The sequence below is a fragment of the Mesocricetus auratus genome, unplaced genomic scaffold, assembly GCF_017639785.1.
Source record: "Mesocricetus auratus isolate SY011 unplaced genomic scaffold, BCM_Maur_2.0 Super-Scaffold_100020, whole genome shotgun sequence".
Classification (NCBI taxonomy): domain Eukaryota; kingdom Metazoa; phylum Chordata; class Mammalia; order Rodentia; family Cricetidae; genus Mesocricetus; species Mesocricetus auratus.
In genome coordinates this window covers 26,999,758-27,021,446 of record NW_024429201.1, presented here as the reverse complement: position 1 = coordinate 27,021,446, position 21,689 = coordinate 26,999,758, and the positions used below count along the sequence as shown (strand labels likewise).

The 21,689-nt window shown below is 39.4% G+C and overlaps 1 protein-coding gene across 4 annotated transcripts in view; it reads left to right on the top strand.

The window, feature by feature from the left end:
• Ssbp2 (single stranded DNA binding protein 2) overlaps window positions 1-16,773 on the top strand; it is a 264,086-nt gene extending 247,313 nt beyond the window's left edge. For all 4 annotated transcript variants that reach the window (XM_005065670.4, XM_005065667.4, XM_005065672.4 and 1 more), the window contains 3 exons: window positions 1,163-1,191; window positions 4,982-5,080; window positions 11,515-16,773. In XM_005065670.4, coding sequence (XP_005065727.1) covers window positions 1,163-1,191; window positions 4,982-5,080; window positions 11,515-11,544 — 158 coding nt within the window. In that variant the 3' untranslated portion in view covers window positions 11,545-16,773. The remainder of the gene's footprint in view (window positions 1-1,162; window positions 1,192-4,981; window positions 5,081-11,514) is intronic.
• Window positions 16,774-21,689: the final 4,916 nt, after the last annotated feature.

Here is a 21,689-nt window from a genome sequence, read left to right as displayed (position 1 = left end):
TCATGTATTTTAATGCTTTCCCTATTTCAAATAAAATTAGTAACCATGCTCTGATAATATTAATAGTTCTCTTATGAGACATATTCAGGAGAAAGCTGAACTCAAGCACAGCAGTAGTTAACAGTGTGCTACACGTATGGCACTTTCTTAGCAGATGACACCAAGTGTCTGTAGGGTGAGTAAAATACAATGATGAGACAGAGAGAAAAGTAAAGCAAAAGCTATTGGGTCTCTCAGCACACTGTGCCCGTGGATAGACGTATAAGAGTCGATGTGCTTGTGGTCATAGGGTCATCTGCAGGCTGGCAGGGGCGCCAAGGCTTGTAGAGGAGCCTTTCACTTACATTGGACAGACCGTGCTCATACTGTCCAGCCTATCTAGGATTCCATACTCTCAAGGTCAAAAGCATGCCCCTCGATTCTCTGAAAGTCTGTGTTAAGTGATTCCAAAATTATCTCCAATGCATTGATAGACTGTTTTTTAAGGACCCTTTTTTGTGCATTTCAAAGTTTTGATTTATTGTATTTTGGTTGACATGAAGTATCTGATGATTTCAGCCAATAGCAATGTGTAACTATTTAAAGGTAGAGATAATTTAACATTCAAGTCCTCAGGCACATTGCCACATAACAAGCACACACATTACTTGCCGCCATAGTGGACATCACTGAGAAATATACACATCATTATACAGTGTTCAGTTTGCCAGTACTGCTATAGAATTTGATTTTTCAATATATTGCAACAGTATTCTCAATCTATCAAGTTGGAGAATTAGTCAAAAGAGAGGGAGTTGGTCATAGAAGGCTTTTGGTTACACCACTAGAATCAGCTTCCAGACGAGTTTCTCAGTGGTTGACAGCTAGCTCCTTACTTTATGTATTGAACATTACATAATCACTAAACTTCTACTTTCAAACTCTGTTCCTACTGTTAGAATGCAGATGATGGGAAGTAGAAGAAACAAATCTGTACATGTAGATAATCTCCCTAGTGATCCCCAAGGGGACTGTAGCCATGACCACTCCTGCCTTTAAGATGAGGGTGATGGGAGCAGAAGCAGAGTTCTATGCTGTCAGAGGTAGCTCACTCACATCAGGAGTTTCAGTTTATAAATGCTGTCTTACCTAATGACGGTTATGTTTTCACATTTTTCTCCAGGCTCAGGAGATATGGACAGTATTTCCAAGGTGAGTAATGTGTATTCTGTTTTTGTCTCCATTTTATTCCACATGAAACTCTAAGGTTACTAAATGAGCTTTATGAATATTACTCTTCAATAAAAATTTGAAAGTAGAAGTTCAGATATGATCGTTCAGCAATAAAATATGAATATATATAATTTTTTTAGTTTTTAGAGACAGGGTTTCTCTGTGGCTTTGGAGACTGTCCTGGAACTCGCTCTGTAGACCAGGCTGGTCTCAAACTTAAAGAGATCCACTTGCCTCTGCCTCCCGAGTGCTGGGATTAAAGGTGTGCGCCACCATCGCCTGGCTGAATATATGTAATTCTTAAGAAAGCAAAATATGATAACCAACTTAATTATGTTCTGATGCTGCATAGTGAGCTGGCCTGACTGTTTAGATGATCTTTTGAAAAGTTGTAGGAGTTTGTAAAGTGTTCACAGCAATGTGGCAGCATATACATCTGAGAAGTTGGCCATATATGGTGTAAGAACATCACATTTGTGTGGATTTGTATGTTCACTTGGTCTTTCCAGCCTTCATTAGATGGTGTTGGCATGTGCAATCATTATTCTAGTTCTCAAAATGGTAGGAAAGTAATTAGAAGGGAATTATATTAATACATGTAGAAAAATAAATATGTTGCATTTTTCTCCTTCAATAATTTGGGTATCAAATGAATATTTTGCTAAAATGCTTCACATAATTTTAAAATAATAGCATCTAAATACTCCCTGGGTTATAATGAAATTAAAGTAGTTCTCTGAAAGTTAACTATATTTAAAACATTTGATGAGAACTACGATAGCTAACCCTAAAACTACTCCCTTCAAAGTCTGCTTTAGATCAGTAAGTAGAGAAATTGACTAGAGGACAACTGTGCTTTTAACTCCATCTACATTTGTAGAATAATAGAAAATTCCTGGCACCACAAAAAAGTAAAATTAACTGAACTATAAAACAGTTTGCACTAAGACTTCAGACCCTAAAACGTTGTAAACTGCAGCTCTGACTACACCTGGAGTGTCTAGTTACCATACAAGGTCTATGGATATTTGGATTAAGGTGTTTGGAGACAGAGAAGTATTCTAGAATAATATTTATTTATGTCAAGTACTAACTTACCTCTATGAAGAATGCTATCCACAAAATCTGTTTTCAGAGCAAAAGGCCCTGTGTGGTTTTTGATAGCTGTCTGTGAGAGGTGCCCTTTCAGATGTGCGGACCTGCCTATGATGAGAGCTAGCTGAACTCTCCTTAGTTAGCAGTGAAACTTTAAGGTCATATTTAAGGAATGTATTCTTAGAGATGATTCTGAACATAAAACTTGGAATGCCTTAATTGCTATAGGATCATCTTCCTAAAACTTGCATTAATAAACTATAACCTTTTATAGTAAACACATAAATAAAATTCTGTAGAGACAAGGACTTTATAACACAGGTCCTTGCAGTCATTTTTCAGCTGTATTCATTGCTGTCTTGATAGTCTCAGGTGTCAGGTGTCTTTTGCTTGAGTTGTCATCTTGTCACTGTGATTTTTGGCAGCAGTTTTTTTTTAATCCACCACATTGAAGAACTTGTGTCATTTCACAACCTTCGTAGAGAGTACTTCAGATAGAAATGAAACAACATATTCTTTCCTTGCCATTTAAATTATTTTCAAACATATCCAGTGACTAAAAGAAATGTGTTTCAAAGATCTAATACTGCCTTGATTTGTGTTGTAGTCTTTTAAAATCCCTTTCAACTTACTTATATACTCAACCCTTTAAAAAGCACGAGTTTGAGGCACCACGCCATGAAGAGACTGAATGAAAAATGGAATACCAGCACCAAAAATACTAATTAAATACTAATTAACTGATGACTAACTGAACTGATTTAAGAAACCAGCACTTTGAGTCAGGAATCAGGCTTGAAGTTAACTAAACTTTTAGAATAAAAAATGATATATGAAAAAGTACAGCCCAGATCTAAATTATCCCAAATGTACAGTGAAAATCCTCACACGAAGTTTGGTTTTCTTTGTTGAACTAAGTCAGTATTTTACTTTTCAATGGCTATGATGGTCACCATGACCAAAGCAACTTATAAAAGAATGTGTCTAATGTGGGGCCTATTGTTCCAAAGCAGTAGAGTCCATGGCCGTGCTGTGGTGGGAGCATGGCAGCAGGTAAGCAGGCAGGCAGGCATAGCACTAGAGCAGTAGCTGGCGTGGGGTTGAAGCCTACCCCTGGTGATGCATCTCCTCCTCCTGCAAGGTCACACCTCCTTATCCTTTAAAAACCATTCCACCAACAGGGGACCAAGTGTTAAAATGTATGAGCCTATGGGAGTTGTTCTCAATCATGCCACCACAGTCGGCGTTATCATTCCGGTTTCCAAAGCACAATTATTATTTAATTAGCATCTCTAATAACTAATGAATCAAGATGATGCATTTAATAAAAAAATTCAAGGGAATGAAGTTGTCAGATTACTTTATGTGCAGTTGCTTTCTTTATTCTTGGGTAGCTAGCATTTCGGAGGAAAAACTTAGGAGAAATGGTAGCATTCTTTTTCTGCTGTGGAAGTGTGGTTCTGAGCCCTTGGCATATAGAACTCCTATGAACTTCAGAGGATCCTTGCTCTCAGATCCTCCCTGCAGGGGGCACAGTGGGACAAAATAGGAGCTACATTTACACCAGCTCATCTGCCTGCTCTGCTTTACCGGTTAGCCATAGTCTCAAAAGTCCTTTCAGGAACTCATTCTTGGTGTTTGCAATAGAACCTGCTATAGTAATTTTCTTTAAAAACAAAATTCCAAATTAGGGCTTAGGGCAAAAACCAATCTAAAAATCTTTTCTCCACTTAAAATAACGAAGTGTTTATTCCCGAAATTTTTAAACTCAGTAAATTGTAACTTGAAATGCATCTTTCAATCACCATTTCAGGGCAAAATAAACATGATTTACCTGCCAGTCTGTGTTTCCTATTGGTGTGACCTGCCAGATATCGTGCATAGTTCAAAATACACTGTGAAGATAAGATGAACAAACTTGAACAGGGTTTAAGAAAAGGCCCTGCTAACTTCGTGTTGATTGCTAATAGCAGCTGCTTTGTCTCCGAGGACCGCCCTTAGGAACTGCCTTTGTAAACTAATGGTAGGACTTCTTCAATGGAATGCTGATCCCTCTCTCATCCGAAAGAGAGTTTTCTGGTCCCAAGGCATTTCTCTCAGTAACAATCTTTCTTCCTATGAGTCACATAAAAATAATTAAAATAGTATTATCTCCAAAGTGCCCAAGAATTAAAGGGAAATATCCGTTAAGCAGTGACCTTTCAAAATTTGATTGGTAAAATTACTAAGGGAGTTAGCCTCTATCATGCCTTATCCATAGCAGGCTGTCTTCATCAGCCTCCTGCTCGGAAAGTTGAGGGTTTTGTGTTATTGTTGCTTTGTTTTGTTTTGTTTTGTTTATTTGTTTGTTTGTTTTTAACTCTAGAACTCTAGAAACTATAAACTGAGGGTGAGAAATTGATTAAACATTGATTCTGGGAGTAAGAAAATAGTTATCATAGATTATTCGAGGTTTTACTTGTCCTCAAAATTTCATTTGCGAAAGCATTAACATTTGTTCTGGTGCAGTGTGTGAGGGAGAGGATGAGGGAGATGCCAGTTAGCATGGTATCTGCTTTGTCCTGGAAGTACAGTGCTGTCACTGCGGCCACCGCCACTGTACTCCGTGTCTGAAGCACTGCAGTGCAGGAGGGAACCCTTCGACAATGACTTCTTTTCTCAATCTTGTTTACAGAATTCTCCCAATAATATGAGCCTGAGTAACCAGCCGGGCACCCCAAGGGATGACGGTGAAATGGGGGGAAATTTCTTAAACCCTTTCCAGAGTGAGAGTGTAAGTATTCCCTTGACTGTGTTGTTATGCTCTGATAGTCTTAAGCTCTCCTCTCAGTATGAATACTTACAGTTGTTATTATTGATGCTTAGCAAGTATTCGATATGTTGAAGAATCTTCAAGTGTAGTTTTATATAAAAGGGTTCTGTGAGAGACCTTTGTATTTATGTGCAGTTACCAAAACCATCATCCTAATTTTCTCATAGAGAACATCATGTCATGGTCAAACAGAAAGCAGCTTGCCTTATTGGCATGTCCTCCCTTCTAGCAAAATGAGTAGATTCAACATGAGATCTGTTCTTGATTTTTGTCGTGGTAAGAGTATGACAATAATCTACATGTATTGTGGCTTCACACATTAGGCTTTGCTGAGGTGAAGGTCACATTGGTGGTCTGTCAGCCTGAGCTTGAAACCCATGGCATTTTAAAGTGCTATTATAGGGTTATACGTTATTCATAGATATGGACAGGACAAAAAGTGACGCCAACCAGTTCATTTATTTATTTATTTATTTAGCAAACAGTTCCTATGCACTTATATGTGCCAAGGCAGTATGCTAGACCCTGGAAGGACTAGAGACAAGATGGTGCCTTTATCAGTTACTATGTAATGCAATGGTTTTTAACTGTTATTTAACTATAGAAACACTTAAGTTTCCCAGAGTCCCCTCAAAACCCAATGGACCCAGGATTCTGGGAGTCAGCTGGGGGTGTGTGGGTAAGAAGGCTCAGTGAGTGATGGTTAGGGCTGCTCTCCACTGGAGTCTGAGCTAGATTACAGAACACACTGTCGCAGATCCCAGGTGAGCTTGTTCAGTCTGTGACCCATGCCCCACACAAGTGGGTCTGTCAGACTATGGGTGGGCACAGGCAGTTCTTACTATCATGCTTCCCAATTCAGCCTTGGCCAGAGCTCCCACCGCCTGCGGGTCAAGCCTTGGCTAACAGCAGTCTACTTTAGTGCAGACTGACAGGCATCCCACGTGGAGCCTGCAAGTGAATGCTTGTGGATTCTTTTGCTTCTTGGTCTCAACCTACAGCCTACACTGGAAACAAAGCTGCCCCTGAGTTTAGACTGTGAAGGTTTTCTTTCTGCTACTTTGCTTTATTTCTATGACTGGTGAGGACAAAGGATATAGATAAATTATGTGAGAAAGCATAGCTGTCAGTGAGTAAGCATGAAAAAGCAGGAGACACCACATGGTTTTACTCACATATGAGACTACAGAAATTATTTTTTAAAAACCTTGGCCACTGGTCTACCTCAGGAATATGGACAAATCAGTCATTTTCAATGTTCACTTTATCTAATCAGAGACATTTATTTCCTTTTGTTTAATTATTCCAGCAGTACCATAATACAATATAATATGAGGTATATGGTAGGTCAGTGCAGTTCATTTATTGTGCTGTGTGCAAAGTTTCAGAGTAAGAAACAAATTATTCTAAAGTGAGGAGTATAGCATGCCTGTCCTTAAGTGTATAATTCCACTAACAGATGCTTACATGAGTAGCTCATATGTCCGACTAATGCGGTAGTATACATGGTGGTGTATTATAGTGTATTCCTCTAATACACTAACAACAGTGAAGGAATGAAATCTACTGTGAATGGATTAAAACAGAGCATATATGTAATAGAATACCACTCCATTCAAGAATACACAGTCTTGTTATTTCAATAAATCTGGCCAAACTAGAGGACAGTTCGGTGACATAATAGACAAAAAGTCAACACTGTGTGGCCTCACTCCTCAGAATCTAAACAACTGTTGATCTGAGGAAAGTTTGCCTCAGAAGCTAGTTATGATGGGTCTCTTAAACATTCCACTTGAAACCTGTAATGTTTATGCAACCCTAGGCATATACGTATAAGACTTACAAATCAAGCGCTTGCTGGTAATAAATTATAAAGGAATGTATTTTAAAACAGTTCTTTGGTGTGTACATTTTCTTTACAATTTATTAAATACAAGATCTGTTGAAATGAATGTTCTTATGTGGTTGGTGCTTGTTTGTTTGAGACAGAGCCTCTCTATATAGTTCTGCCTGGAATCTGTTATGTAGACCAGGCTTGCCTCAAACTCAGAGATCCACCTGGAATCTGTTCTGTAGACCAGGCTGGCCTCAAACTCAGAGATCCACCTGGAATCTGTTCTGTAGACCAGGCTGGCCTCAAACTCAGAGATCCACCTGGAATCTGTTCTATAGACCAGGCTGGCCTCAAACTCAGAGATCCACCTGGCTTTGCCCCATCCCCACTCTTCCCGACCAGCTCCCCGTGCTCTGTTTTGAAACCCACTGAGTGTGCCTGGTGCTGCATGGGTGTGAATGTTACTACACATTTTTGTTTATAGTTTTTAAAAAGACAGTGGAAGAGAGAGGTTCTCTGCTGATGAGTATGGGGTTCAAGGAAGTGGCAAAGCTTGGTGTAACTTCACATGTACTGTAGCCAAGAAGATACAGAACTATTTAGTGAATCCAAAAATCTCAGTAAACATATGTTCAAAGACTCATTCGTCACCTTTCTCTAGGAAAAGAAAATAAAACAAGAGTCCAGAGGGAAGGAACAATGGCTTAGGGCCTGCAGTATACTAGATATTATCCCACTTTGTGCTTACTGTATGCTAGGTATTATCCCACTTTCCCTACATACGACTTCATTTAATTATATCAAGACAAAAATGCCTGAATAAATACACAGAGCAAGTGCTGCAAACATGCTTGGGCAGAGCAAGAGAACAGGACTCCTTCTTTCAAGAAACCAAGCTGCCCCCTAGTGTTCGCATACTGTAAATGTTTCGTTTTGATGGTGCAGATACAAAAATGCTTCCAAAGCAGAAAGCAGTTGGATTAATTTGTTGCATTAATTTGGAAAAATGTTTACACATGACGTCTGTCTATACTCAGATGACTGGGTATGTTATTAGAACCATGGTACTTAACAGTGGCAAGCTGGTAGACAGACTTCCCAACTCTCCTCTCCATCGTCTACTTCTGCTATAGTTGGGAAACTCTGTAAACCTGAGTTTCTTAGGTAGTAACACACACATTGAGTTACTTCATGTTATATTCATAGGAGCAAAAATATTCCCTGTTTCTCATTAAGGAAACAAAATATTTATAGAAAGCAAGACTTGAATGAGGTGTGATCTAAAGTGTCCTTTGGGCGATTTAATGACTGCTTCTAACAGATTCTGTGGATTATTCGTTAGGTGATAAGGAGAAGACTCCCCGAGTCCAAACTAGGACATGCTATCTCAAAATAGACTTTACAAAAACAGATAAATAGGCATATGTTTAAAATAATAGCTTTTGGCTTACTTTTTTCCCCTAAGTCAAACAAGAGTGCTGTCCGTAGCTAAAGGGCCATTTTATTCTCTGAGGAGAAGCAGACTTGCTGAGTAGTTCCAAACAGTATGATCTGACATCCCAGCATTGTGGTGTAGACATCACAGTGTCTCATCCTATGTGAATGTGACAACTGAGATGAGTCAGCACGGGACGCCAGGAATAGTGGGTGCCATTCAACATGACAGTCCACTTAACCCTCACTCTTCCGTTCTTCTGGGAAAACCAAATGTGAGCCACCTCTTCCACATCCCAAAGAATGGGATCCCTGGAAATAGTCCTTTTTGCTTGCATCCTGGGCACTTTCCTAGAATTTTATAATTTACCTTTGTCCCATTTTCTTGAAATAGTTTCAGTAATAGAAACTGACAGTGAACAATCCTCAGCCTTCCAGGAACACGTGACACGTGGCCTGGGCATGCCCGGCACCAATGCATCCTATCATTCTGTGCCAGAGATAATGACGTGTCATTCTGTAGTTGTGTGTATTACTCAGATAAATGTATTACACTGTGTTAGATTCCTGTAAACTCTCTGAGTTTTGTTTCTTGGAGCTGATGCTTCTGTGCTTTCTGACTCACCCTCACCCCAGTATCTCTGCACCTGATTTCCCCCTAAGTCTCTGTTAGGGTGAGGCAACTTCTGCTGATTTCTCGTTGTATTAGCAACAACATTTTTCTTTTCTGTAAGATTTTTCTCAAGATCTGTGATCTATCACATTTTTAACAACTGCTAGTATTAAGGGATGATAGCAGTTAATAAAATTCTTGACAACAGAGTGCGTGCACTTGTACATCACTGGACAGTGTATACTAGAATGAAAAGTAATATTATGTGACATATGAATGAGCTGGGCTGATACTTAGTAAGAAAGGATTCTAGAACGTCTTAAAAAATCCAGATTGCCTGGGCTGTCCATTCAGTGGCAAGGTTTCCTGTGACACTCTGCAGGAAACCATCCTGCCTTGCTTTAGGTCACCTACCTGCTGCTTTAGGTCTCTGACACAGCAACTCTCAGAAAAGCCCTTATCTGGCCATTTAAATGTTTGATTAAAGTTAAATGTGAACATTTTCACTTCTGAATTTTCAGTAGCTACATTTCAAGAACTTAGAAGCCACATGTATGTGGAACCTACTGTACTCACTAGGATGGATTAGAATGTTCCTTCATCACAGGTTCCATTGAACCAACTAAAGACATTCCCAATTCTTACGGCAGCTCCAAGGACCACGCAAAGCATGGGTTAAGTTTATCTGTGGCCATTTTTCTGTAGAGATGCATCTTTGTCTTTTTTTATTGCCTGTCCTTGTCTCTGAATATAACTATACTCTATAGTTTTTATGTAACTATATATAGTTATAATACATTATGTGACTATACTTAGTCATAGGCTGTGGGTAAATTGCAGCATGCTGGAGTTACTGGTGATGTGGAACTTTATAGCGTCACATTGCCATGGAATTGGTATGTTTCCCTTCCAGCACACAGTGGTTCCAAGCATTCCTTGTGTGTGATGGCAGATGGGCGTTGATTTGCTTTTGACTTGTATTTTCATCTTGCCTTCTTTTTTTCTGAGTTAGGATGGGTTTTTAATTATTTTTTTAGTCTTTGAGATTATAAGACAATTACATCATTTCCTTTCTCCCTTTTTTCTGATTACTCAGCAGAAGTCCGTTAAACTATTTAGTAACTTACCCTCCTTGTACCAATACAGAACTCAAAGCTATTCAGTGACAAATAGATTTTGCTTGATGTGACCAATGTTCAAAGAATTAACAGCCCTTCCCCCTGGTCCAACCACTCTTTTGCCAGCCTCATCCTCTACCTCATTCTCTACATTTACTCAGAACATTGCATTTGGGATTTGCACCCTAATAATTTGTGGCTCAGAGAACAGAGCCCCTGTCACACATACGCTCACTCACATGGGACCTCTTCTCATTTCATTTCCAATGAGCCTCAACTCGTGCCTGCAGCTCTCCCAAGCCAGCTTGAGATTCCGTCCACTTTGTGCCTATTCTACCATCTTTGTAAGAGGCTCATCCCACTGCCCACCTAGCTACTTCAGCTACTGTTCCTTGTTGGATTCTGCAGTGCGGAACCTGTCCTTTGGTAGAGTCCATCCTTTGAACTTTACCCATCTCTCATCCTGAGACACAATCATTAGTAGAACATTGAAAGAAATCACCCTTTGAACTAGTTTTTGCAAGTTTTCCATCAAACATTAAAATATTCCAAGGTCTATATTTTTATTTTAGTTTTGAAACATTTTCATATGTAGACCCCTACTATTTGCCAAAAGTGCTTGTCTCCACTCAGAAGATCCAGAGCTGCCCATCATGATGGCGGCCTCTAGCTGCGTGTAGTGATTCACATCTAAGTAAATTGAAATCAAGTAATGTTCTGAATTTCCAGAAGCCTTACCCTGTGTCACTTGTCAGCCTTGTCATACCGTAAAGCTGAGTTCCTGTTGTTTCATGCAGTGGATTGATTGGGGGTGGGACTCTATGCTAATGCACACTGGAGCATCAGGTGTTCCCGTGAGACTGCAGAGCAGCAGTTGCTGTGTTCCCGGGCACTGTTCATGAACTGAGTACTTTCTGTGTGTCTAATCAAGTCTGGAGCTTAAGGATTGTGTTAGTCCTCCCCAGACTCCCGGGTACCGTCAGAAAGGCTCTTAGAGAAGTGAGAAGACAGGGCAGACTACAGACAAGTCCCACTCACTTGGCTATATATAGCAAAGGCTAATCCTCAAACTCGCTTCCGTGTGACCATCCTTGGACTAAAGCTGCCCAGATTGTTACAAGTGTCTACAAAGCCCTCATCTGGCTGGACAGAGTGGCTGAAGGACTGGATGATTACTTAAGTCCTGGAAAAGAATCAGACTTGGTAGAGGAAATAGTTTAAAATTTTACAACTAAGAAAAGCCATATAAATAGTTCCTTATGTTCCTGAGATTAAAGATGTGCCCAGTAAGTGTTCATAGAAACTAAAATTCATCATTTATCCTTCTGTCCCAAGTTGAACCACACTGACCTGTGACAGGATCACTGTTAACCAATGGATTCTTCTGTCCTTCTAGTACTCCCCCAGCATGACCATGAGTGTGTGATCCATTACCAAGTCTCGTCATGAAAACCATCGTGAGTCGGCCCTTCACAGAACTACTACAGAAGAAAACTGCTCATCAGTGTACAGTTGAAGGAATCTCAGCCAACCAAACCAACCCTTTAGCTCCTGCTCTCTCCGCTATTTTGTGAAGAAAGCAGGCCCAAATGTGATTCAAACAACTGTGCGGAGTGGCACATTAGAATTGCCCTAAACTGAACTGCAAATAATCATCTGTGTATGTATATGTGTGGGAAAGAGAATGTATCGTATATGCAGATCTATATGCACATATACGCATACATGCATTGACCCACAGGACATTGTAAGATATTATCACATGACATCTTAAGTAGAAGTAAGTAGGGACTTTTATTCCATCCTTTTTTTCACGTTTACATTTTAATTATTAAAGGTTGCTCCAGCCCCTCCCTGAACTATTTTGTGCTGTGTATATCACTGCTTTATATAAGTTATTTTTTAAGGTGAACTCAGATGTTATGGTTTTGTAAATGTCTGCAATCATGGATAGGAATAAAATCGCTTATTTGAGAGCTTTCATTCACTGTGTCTGATACAAGTTACCCATGAGCCCCAGAGCTCAGTAAGTGGAGAGAATCTGTCTTCATTCTTATGCCCCACCAGACATTTCCTCAGTCACTGTCTGTGCAAAGTAGTCTAGTACCTTGTACGTAAGGAAAACGTGTCAGCAGAAGTTCGACTGGGACCTCACACACTCTATTTCTGCAGTGACTGCTTTAAGTTGAGTCCTTTCTCGATTTGTTTGTCTTAGACGATACAGAAGTCAGCAGCTAATTCAAATGACCTAGACCGCAGCAATAAAGTGACACAGGTTGTCACACTTTTAGCACCACATTTTCTCTTTAACATGACAAAACCTCCAAAGTGATGACAAAACCACTCGTTTGAATTTGTGGCTTCACACGGGGATCCGGAGGTAAATTTTTCATAACATATGATGTGAAATAACATTGTGTTTTTATCCGGATTCCCTTTAGACATTTCCACAGAGACTTGATAACAGACGATACACAGACATGCAGACACACTGACATGATTCAGACTTTCAGCACCAGAGAGAAAAGAAGAAGCATTGGTAGAGACTTCTGCCCTGTCTGCTCTGGTCTGGGGTCAGAGGGCTTGAATTCAGAGGCAGATTATCAGTGTAACTTCTCTTGACTACCAGTGGCTGGATCTCCATTGTGTGTCTGGCAGTTTGGAAGGGAGGAAAGACATAGTTCTTAATTATCTCCATTACCAAAGCACCTTGCTGCATGACACTTTGCAGATCTTTAAGTTTAATCCTGTATCCAAACTCCAAAAAACTAACAGGAAATTTTTGGAGAGTTTATCTGTTACTCAAGATAGCCTTTCTGTTACTTGTGATACAAATACTTACTGCTCACCCACCACTAAAACTACCCTGCTGGGAGAAGGCACTGTCCAGCCTGGAGAGAAACGGCTCCTTTCCTCTGGGGTTGTAACATGAGTGAAAATGTTGATGCTGTGTTTGCCAGCTCTCAGTTCCAGGTGACTGACTTATTCTTTCTGAAAACTGGAAATTTTGGCTGTGCATGCCAGGGATGCTGGCAGAAGCATAGAGGATAAAGCAGATGAATTAGCTTTGTATTTCCAGTCTAGATGACAATATGTGTGTCATAGTCCATAGCACAGCATAGGAGCCCACAACTACACCAGACAGCTGCCTTGTACCTGCCGGCTCCAGAGACTTGTCACAAACAGCTCACACAGGCTTCACCCTCCAGCTGAGGTAACCTGAAATTGACACTCCATACCTGAATCACCAGGAATAGTGGCAGTTTTCACTTCCTGTGACAATTGTGCAAAATCAACTCTTTTCAGTAAGCTCAGCTTTATAAGGGTGGAATCTCAATGCTTTTGTTGCCTCCGCCCTCGGTCACCACTGTTCACCATTCATTTGCTGACTCCTCCCTCGGTCACCACTGTTCGCCATTTCATTTGCCTTCGGAGAAGGAAAGCATTATTTCTTATCACAACAAACAAAAACCATGAACCTAATTTTACTTGCCCTTACTTGAGGATAGTTCTGGAATATAAATGGGATCATATGTCACTTTTAACCTGTTATGGTCAAAAAAGCAGGGAGGGGGTAAAATGGGTCTGTTTTTTCTTTTGTGTTTGTTTTCAATTTATCATCTTTCTTGGACCAAATCAAAAATACTTACTTCCAATTTATAAATTCCTGAAAAACCTTAAAAATATTTTAGGACAAACCACGTTCACAAACAGGAAAACACAAGAATAATTAATTTTATAGCCAAATAATTTTGTTCCCTGAAGGGTGAGCAGTATCAGTATATTGATTTGTTTAGGTTTTAATTACTCATCCTTATTGTTTTTCTGGTAAGAAACTCAAACCTTTTCTTATACATCCCACCACTCTCCACGTTTGTCCTGTCTTGCTACATATGCTGGCTGCCATGGCTCATTTTTGCACATTTCACCCCATAATAATGAAATCAGCAATGTTTGCCTACATTAACATGACATGAGAATAAATAGTAGGTATAAGCATTAATTCTTGTTACTCTGCTGTCTCCTGCCTAACTCACTTTAGTTGAAAACACACATCACACTAAGATGCGGATGGTTCTTACCCAGGTGACTCTCATAGAGTGAAGATGCCCGGTGTGAACAGCTTTGGGGTACACTTGTCATATTACCACAGATTTGATGGGCAACTTAGCATCCTTAGAAAATGTCACAATTTGAGTTCAGTTGCTAGTGAACAGGAATCTTATGGCTAAAACTCTTGAGATTAAGATTTCTCGATTGCCAAAAGACTAACACATCAGTTCTGTTCTCCCTCAGCCATGGTGAGTTCTCAGACACACCTGTCCCTACAGAAAGTAAATAAAGCTCTTCCAGCTCTATGTTTATGGTTGTGAAAGGTATCTGGACCCCATTGTGTCTGAAAGGGCCATTCAGTTAAGTGGCCATTCGGTTTTCAGTGAGCCGCCAGTCTGCTACTCTTCCTGTCCGGGACTGTTCCCTCAGCAACAGAGTTTTGCCCTGTCCTCCCTACTCTAAAGCCCGGTTGACTTCTTGCCTGAATTCTCCATGGAGGTGACATACAGGGTTGAACATCTTTCCCTCTCAACCCCTCATCTTTTCCATCAACTCAATACTTAGTACCGGTGGTCATTCTCCCCAGGAAAATGATTTCAACTTTCATTGCCTTGTTGATACTGTTCATCATAGCAGGTCACAGCTACTGGGCCTGAATGTTATCCTGTTTTGTGTGCTGTAGCTCTCTTTCCTTGAAACATTAGCTGAGGCAGGCAGCCCATGAATACATGGTCAGGGGGAAGACTAATGTGAGGAGGCCGTTTTCACATCAAACATGGGTTAGTCTTTTTTTTTTTTTTTTGTATTTTTCCTTCCTGGTGGACTACATTTCTCTGATCTGAGAAGCACAAGCTTAAAACAGTGTTTACTTAAAACAATGGTTCCAATTTTAAACGTTTGTAACAGTCTCCCCCAGTCTGAGGAAGATGCCTTGAGAGAAAAGCAAGGGTGGTTAAGAAGTATTAATGCCACTCCAGTTTTGCATGCTACATGTGTGTGTGCCTGTGTCCATGTGGAGAGGATGGCAGCATCCTCCTACTATGACTCATGTTATTTTACAGCACTATTAACACATAGGAAATTGTTCTTTCTCTTGGCAATTTTTCATTTCAGTGGTAAAATATCTGCCACAAGTTACTTGGGATGGAGAGAGAGTAACACAACACTATACTTCATATAGAACTATATATAAGCAGGGGTGTCTCTTAGGCCCAGACTTAGCTTCTCAACATTGGATTTTTGTACTGATCTTGTCAGAAATCATGCAGCAATTGTAGCTTCCTGATATACACATTTGTGTATGAGAAATTGAATTGACATCAACTAACGTGTTAACTTTACCCATGGACCACAATTCAATTTGGTTGACCTACTGATAAAACCTGAGATCTCTTTAATGACTCCTCTGTTATGAAGAGAAATATTGGGCTGAGTGAATCTCCCAAGGAAATTTCCTCACATAATTTGTTTTCCTAAAGAAAAGAATTTCTGTACAGAGTTTAACTTTAAATGTGAATATTTTTGCTGTCTATGTTTTAACAGTGAAATACACTACTATATGCAAATGTTATAGCATTTAACGTGGGACTAGGTGTTTTCATGTATGCATTTACTGGGTATTATTAAGACAAATCTTTGATTCATTTTCATTATCCCAGTCATTGGAACCTTATCATCGGCTTCTAAAATACTTAGCTTTTCATTTCTAAAACAAGGTAGACTGTTACTATGACCAAGGTAAGTATTAATATTTCTTGGGAAATGATAGAAGTATTTGTTCCCAGTTAATGCATTTCACTTTCTCCTTTGTGGCAAGTGACCTCAGTGCATCATGCCAGGGCAAGATCCTTTTCAGGCTTCTCAAACTGTACACAATATGCTGTAAACTAAGTTTCTAACATGTCTTCATAAAATTGTCAGTAAAATGTAATCAATCGTTTATTTGTTTGAAAACAACAACTCAGATAATCTGTCCGTCTCTCATGATTTGAGTAGAATTCTAAATTTTTGCAATAGAGATTTTCCTGACATAGTCTTAGATCAGAGAAGATTTCAAAAATGTTTACTTTCCATGCATTACAACGATTAATGTATAAACTCTATGTTAGGACAAATAATCTGAAGGACATGTTATTGTGACACACATAAAATGGAGAAATCTTTATGCATAGAATTCTTGATTCGTGGTATCCATAAGATTATTGAATTGTTTGTGATTTTAAGAATTTAAAATGTTTTCTTACTACATGTGTTAAATTGTTACCTACAATGTCTTCCTGAAAAATAGAATTATTTGTAAGGTTTTTATAAATGCACAATTTATGTATAAATATAATTGAAGTCTGGGGTGACTCAGTAATTACTATTCTTAATTCAGTAATGGCAGCCAGATAACTGACACATTTGTAAACTTAGCACCTGTGTGTATATGTGTGTGCACATACACATTGTTCCAACTATTCTCAAGTGAAATTATCACTTAATGTTTTTGTAAAAGTACTTGAGCTGTTCGTGTAATGGAAAAAGTCACCATAAAGATGTACATAAATGTCCCTTAATTTGACACGTCGTCACATTTAATTTATAAAAATACTGCTTTTGATTTATGGTTTCTTCCCTTTTATTTCTATCCTTTACTTTAATACTTATCGTAAAGGAAAGGAAATTGTTCGTATGAAGACAGCACAAATGTTCCTGGGAAAAGTCACTGTAATGTGCACATCTGTGTAGAGAAATGAACTGGACATTGTACACTAGATAAAATTCAGGACTGTGTAGAGGTAAAGGATTATTATGCACTTAAGAAAAGATTGTGTGGCTGATTCTCTGTGGTCATATAACAGCCTTGCCCCAAATAATATTAGAAAATGACAGTCGTTAGTGAGGTTTTAGTACCTTTTCAAGTAAAACTACACGCAATGAGGCATTTGCTCAGATAATGCATACAGTTCTTTCATCTCTGTGATGAGCTGTGCGGGTGGTCCCTTCAGTTCTCCATAAACATCTGCCTAAACAGTTTTAAAGTAGCATCCCTGTCCCACCCTAAATGAGAAGGAAGAAGACCACTCCTAATCGTTTTGCGAATTCATCCCTGGAAAGAAATGGAAATACATAATTCACCTCCACCCCTCAGTGGTGTGCTAAATACTGGTTCCCTGTTATATTGTATAGCTTTGACCCATGTGGAATATTTCAGGTTGGTGGTGTGGTACATTTGTACATAATAGATACAAAGTATTATGAACCCTAATGACCAGACAGGATAAATCGAGGATTACCTCATGTGGCTTGTCAGGCGACTGTTGTTATTGTTGTTGTTGTTTGCTGTTTTATTTGTGTGGTTTCTGAATGTCTAGAAGCTGAAGGGTATACAGAAGGCAACTGACAGGTCCTTGACTTCAAAATAGGTGCCAGTCAGGCAGTGAAGAAATGACATGGAGCTTGTTATGTAGACTGTTTCCGATTGTGTACAAATGGTGGTTAACAGCAGAAGCATCACACAGGGTCGGGGGGATAGGGGAGCCAGTAGATAACAGCTGGCAGAGCATCAGCTGCTCATGCTGAGTGAGGTAGCACACCAGGAAATGCTGAAGAGAAGGGGAGCATGCACACCTGGGCCCAGAGCCATCTGAGTCAGGCAGTGCTTGTTCCCATGGTTTAATATATGCTTCAGATGAAAAAAAATCTTACATCAAAAAAGGGTTAGCTGTTAAATTCTAGAAATGTTATTTCCAGCACAATTTGATGGGGATATACTATAGCTTTTCAGAAAACTAGTCAATAGACAATATGCATAGAAATGTTTGCAAATCTTTCCTCTGCAAATTTTGGGCTCTGCTTGGTTATAGCTATAAGCCTGGAGATTTTACACCCCAAACGAATGCATTTGCACCCATATTTTTGCTGCTGATGGAACTCCATGTGTAGTAGAACAGGAAAAGTTTACTCTTAAGCATAAAAGTATCCCTATACATTGTAAGAGTAGCATCAGTAGCATAAAAGAAGCCAGCACACACATAGCTCCACATAAATGGCTTATGAATTGAAAACTCAAATGTATCTGTTATACAATCATTTGTTTGCATTGCCACTTTCATCACTTTGTTAGTCATTATTAGTTTAGGACTAAAGGGATTGCACACATACTTAATGGTCTCAAGACTGTTTTAATGGAACACGTGTCAAGCATTGCAAGTGGTGTTGGTTTTAAGAACTCAACCTGTTATTATACAGGCAGTTGCCAGTCGGAAACTCCATCACTGTTCAGCTAGTCAGCTGAGAGGAGTATTTTAGTTGGAGAGTCTGGGCTTTCATTGGGATGGATGTGACCTAGGGAGAGGTGGCCCTTTCAGTCAAGGAAGTGAGTGTTGGCAGGTGTAAGCAGCAGCTTGTGACTCGGTTCAGGCTCCTCACTTGTCCTTTAGTATCTGTGCACGGACTTTGCTTAATACTAAATGGTAAAGAATTCATTTATCATCAGGTCTTTCACTTTCACTTGGAGTACTTACCTACATACCATTCTTCATTCAACAAGCTTCCAGAGAGCTGAAATTAAATGTACACAAGAAAGATAACTGAAATAATACTTTAAAAACATATCTGCTATATATAAAAGTATTCATTGAAAATGGCAGCATTAGTAACTGCATGGGATGCAGCTCTTCAAAAAAGCCTCCAAATTAATGTGGAAATGCACAATTAAATGTTCTGTGTAAGTTGTTAATAAAACATTTTTTGAACAAAATAACCAAATCAAAACCAGTGTTTTGTACAAATGGTAGACTGATAAATCCACTACCAGAATTTCTAAGATAGTTATCTCTGCAAAACCAAACTGTAACTAAGTTGTTTAAAATTCAGTAAATTTCACAGAAATATTTTTAAATAGCATAGTCATTCCACAGGTCCCTATTAAATTTTATAATCTTCTTGAAGGATGCTTATTTTCAGGATGGCTTGGTCCAATTGAAGCTTAGTGTAAGTTTAGTGTAAACTGGAAAGTTTTCACCGTCCGGGCCTGTGACCATGAGTGTTCGAGGCTGAGCCTTAAATCAACCTGCCAGGGAAGTGGTCTGGGGAAGAACAGGAACTGTTTTCCATAACTTCACTTTTCAGGTTATATTAAGCCTTATGGTGGAGAAGTGTATTTACTCCTGCAGTTTTGCATTCTAGAGAGACGTGCATATTGTGTCTATGTAAGACAGTTGCTTAACTGTGCCTTTGCAAAAATTAATAACACCGTTTCCCTTTGTGTAACAGCAAATAGTTTTGTTGTTTGATCTAGCAGTGGACACTTCAGAAAAACATGAAGTCAGATTACAAATGTATGTGTTCTCAAAAGCTTTCATGTTCATTTCAACTTTCTTAAAATACATAAAATTGCTTTATGGTGTACTTGACAGCTTTGCCTCCTACCAAGTTTACAAGTTGATAGCCTTGTAAATACAGACAGCACTGGGAGTAAGTGAACTTACCCAAAAGAGCACGAGTTCTAAGCAGACACACAATTAGGTCAGAAGTCTTTTCCACTTCAGTTGCAAAAGTAGATATACTTGTTCCTGAGTTGGGAATTGCCATCTACAGAGATGAACAGTTAGTTGTGAAACTGCCACATTCTCCCAGCTCAGACATGAAACACACACTACCGTGCCTGACCTTCCTGGGGGATGCCTTGCTGCTGAAGAAGAAAACTGGTACTATTGATTTCTTTGTGGTGATCTTTACTATGGCCCCAAACTCCATGACTTAAACTATTTTCAAATACAAACAAGCAGCAGCTAAAGCACTTCAAATCTGTATCCAGAAGAAAATCCTTGAAGGAAACAAAGTTTCTGGAAAACTCTCAAAGGGGCCAACCCAGATCTGCAGGGGGAAAACATAGATGCTCAGTGATTGATAAATTTCAGCTCCTGAACTCTTAACTACTTATTTTAAAAGTTGAATTTTCATTCCCACATTTGTTTAAAGGATGGATATGATAATTGACTAAAGTATTCAGAATGTGTCTAAAATTCAAGATAGTATTTAACTATTGGCTACAGGTTTTTATTTTCCTTGATTCTGTTAAAAGAACATATTAAACTTCCTCAGACTCAATTATGACACAAATAAAGATGTGAAAAGCCTGCTTTGGGAGTAGTTTTTAAGAAGAAATGATTGAATTGAAAAGCATAGACTGTGCAATTTGGAATGCAAACCATTATGAAATTATTCTTCTGTTTGAATGCCCATATCCCCTTGATCCTTTGGGCCACAGTACTGAGCAGTGAAACTGACTGTGTGGTTTTCTTTGCCCTTTGCAATCCGGGAGAATGAACCAGAAGATGGAGTGGTATTGCTGCAGAGGATGAACAATAGCCATATGGTTGCGGGGCTGGCTCCTCTGTTGTCCTTTAAAGAATTCTATTTCCCCCTCAACTTGAGTAACAAACACTGTGTTTCCTACAGCCAAAACTTCTGCTGTCTGCATCACAAGGACTCCTCAAGCCACAAGAGGCTGACTGAATGGGGGGGGGGACAAGGGAGCTCATTTTCTCACTATGGGAACATTGAATATGAAAGAGTCTATGTTCAGAAAACTAAAAGTAGTTATACAATAATGCATTGTCTTGGTTAACTGAACTCCAATGCAGTAGAAATGGACATTTTGTGAGTCCAAGTTCTCCCTCTCTGTCTTCCCTCTCCCCTCTCCCTCTCCCTCTCCCTCTCCCCTTTCCCTCTCCCTCCCTCCCGCCTTCCCTTTTGTCTCTCATATTTTCTTAGAGTGTTGTTTTCTGTAGTTCCTGCAATTGGTTTTCTAAATGAGGTATAACAGAATCCTAGAAGTAATTTATTCACTTGAAAAGATCTACATGACTCTTAATTCTTTATTTTTTCACTATGTGATGTGGGCACTAACATGCACAGTTACAAACTTCTAGCTTAACTAGCCACACAATGAAGTTTAACATACAAACTCTCCTTCTCGCCTCTTAGAAATCATAGCCCCTTCCTCTACTGACCCTTTTCAGTTCTTAAGAAATGCCCTGGCACCTCACATCCCACAAGTCATTCCCCCTCTGAGCTGACATGTTACTGTTCTGTGAACCCTTATCTGCTTTAATGACACTGAGAAACACTTGCCTGTAACCTTGCTATTGCCAGAGAATTGCTAATTGTGTCCGCGTGGGTATATAAACTGGAAGGCTTGTGAGATAGGGGAGATTTTTGAAGATTAAAGAGACATGATAAGAAGAAGATGTGTGTAAGCTAATTAGTTTTCTTCTGAGAGGTTTATTTTTTTATTTTTTATTTTTTTTGGTTTTTCGAGACAGGGTTTCTCTGTATTGTTTTGGAGACTGTCCTGGAACTCACTCTGTAGACGAGGCTGGTCTCGAACTCACAGAGATCCACCTGTCTCTGCCTCCCAAGTGCTGGGATTAAAGGCTTGCGTCACCAACGCCCGGCTCTGAGAGGTTTATAAAGCTGGTATGCCAATAAACTTTGTTCTTGGAAAAATGCCTCAGAAGGACAGGACTT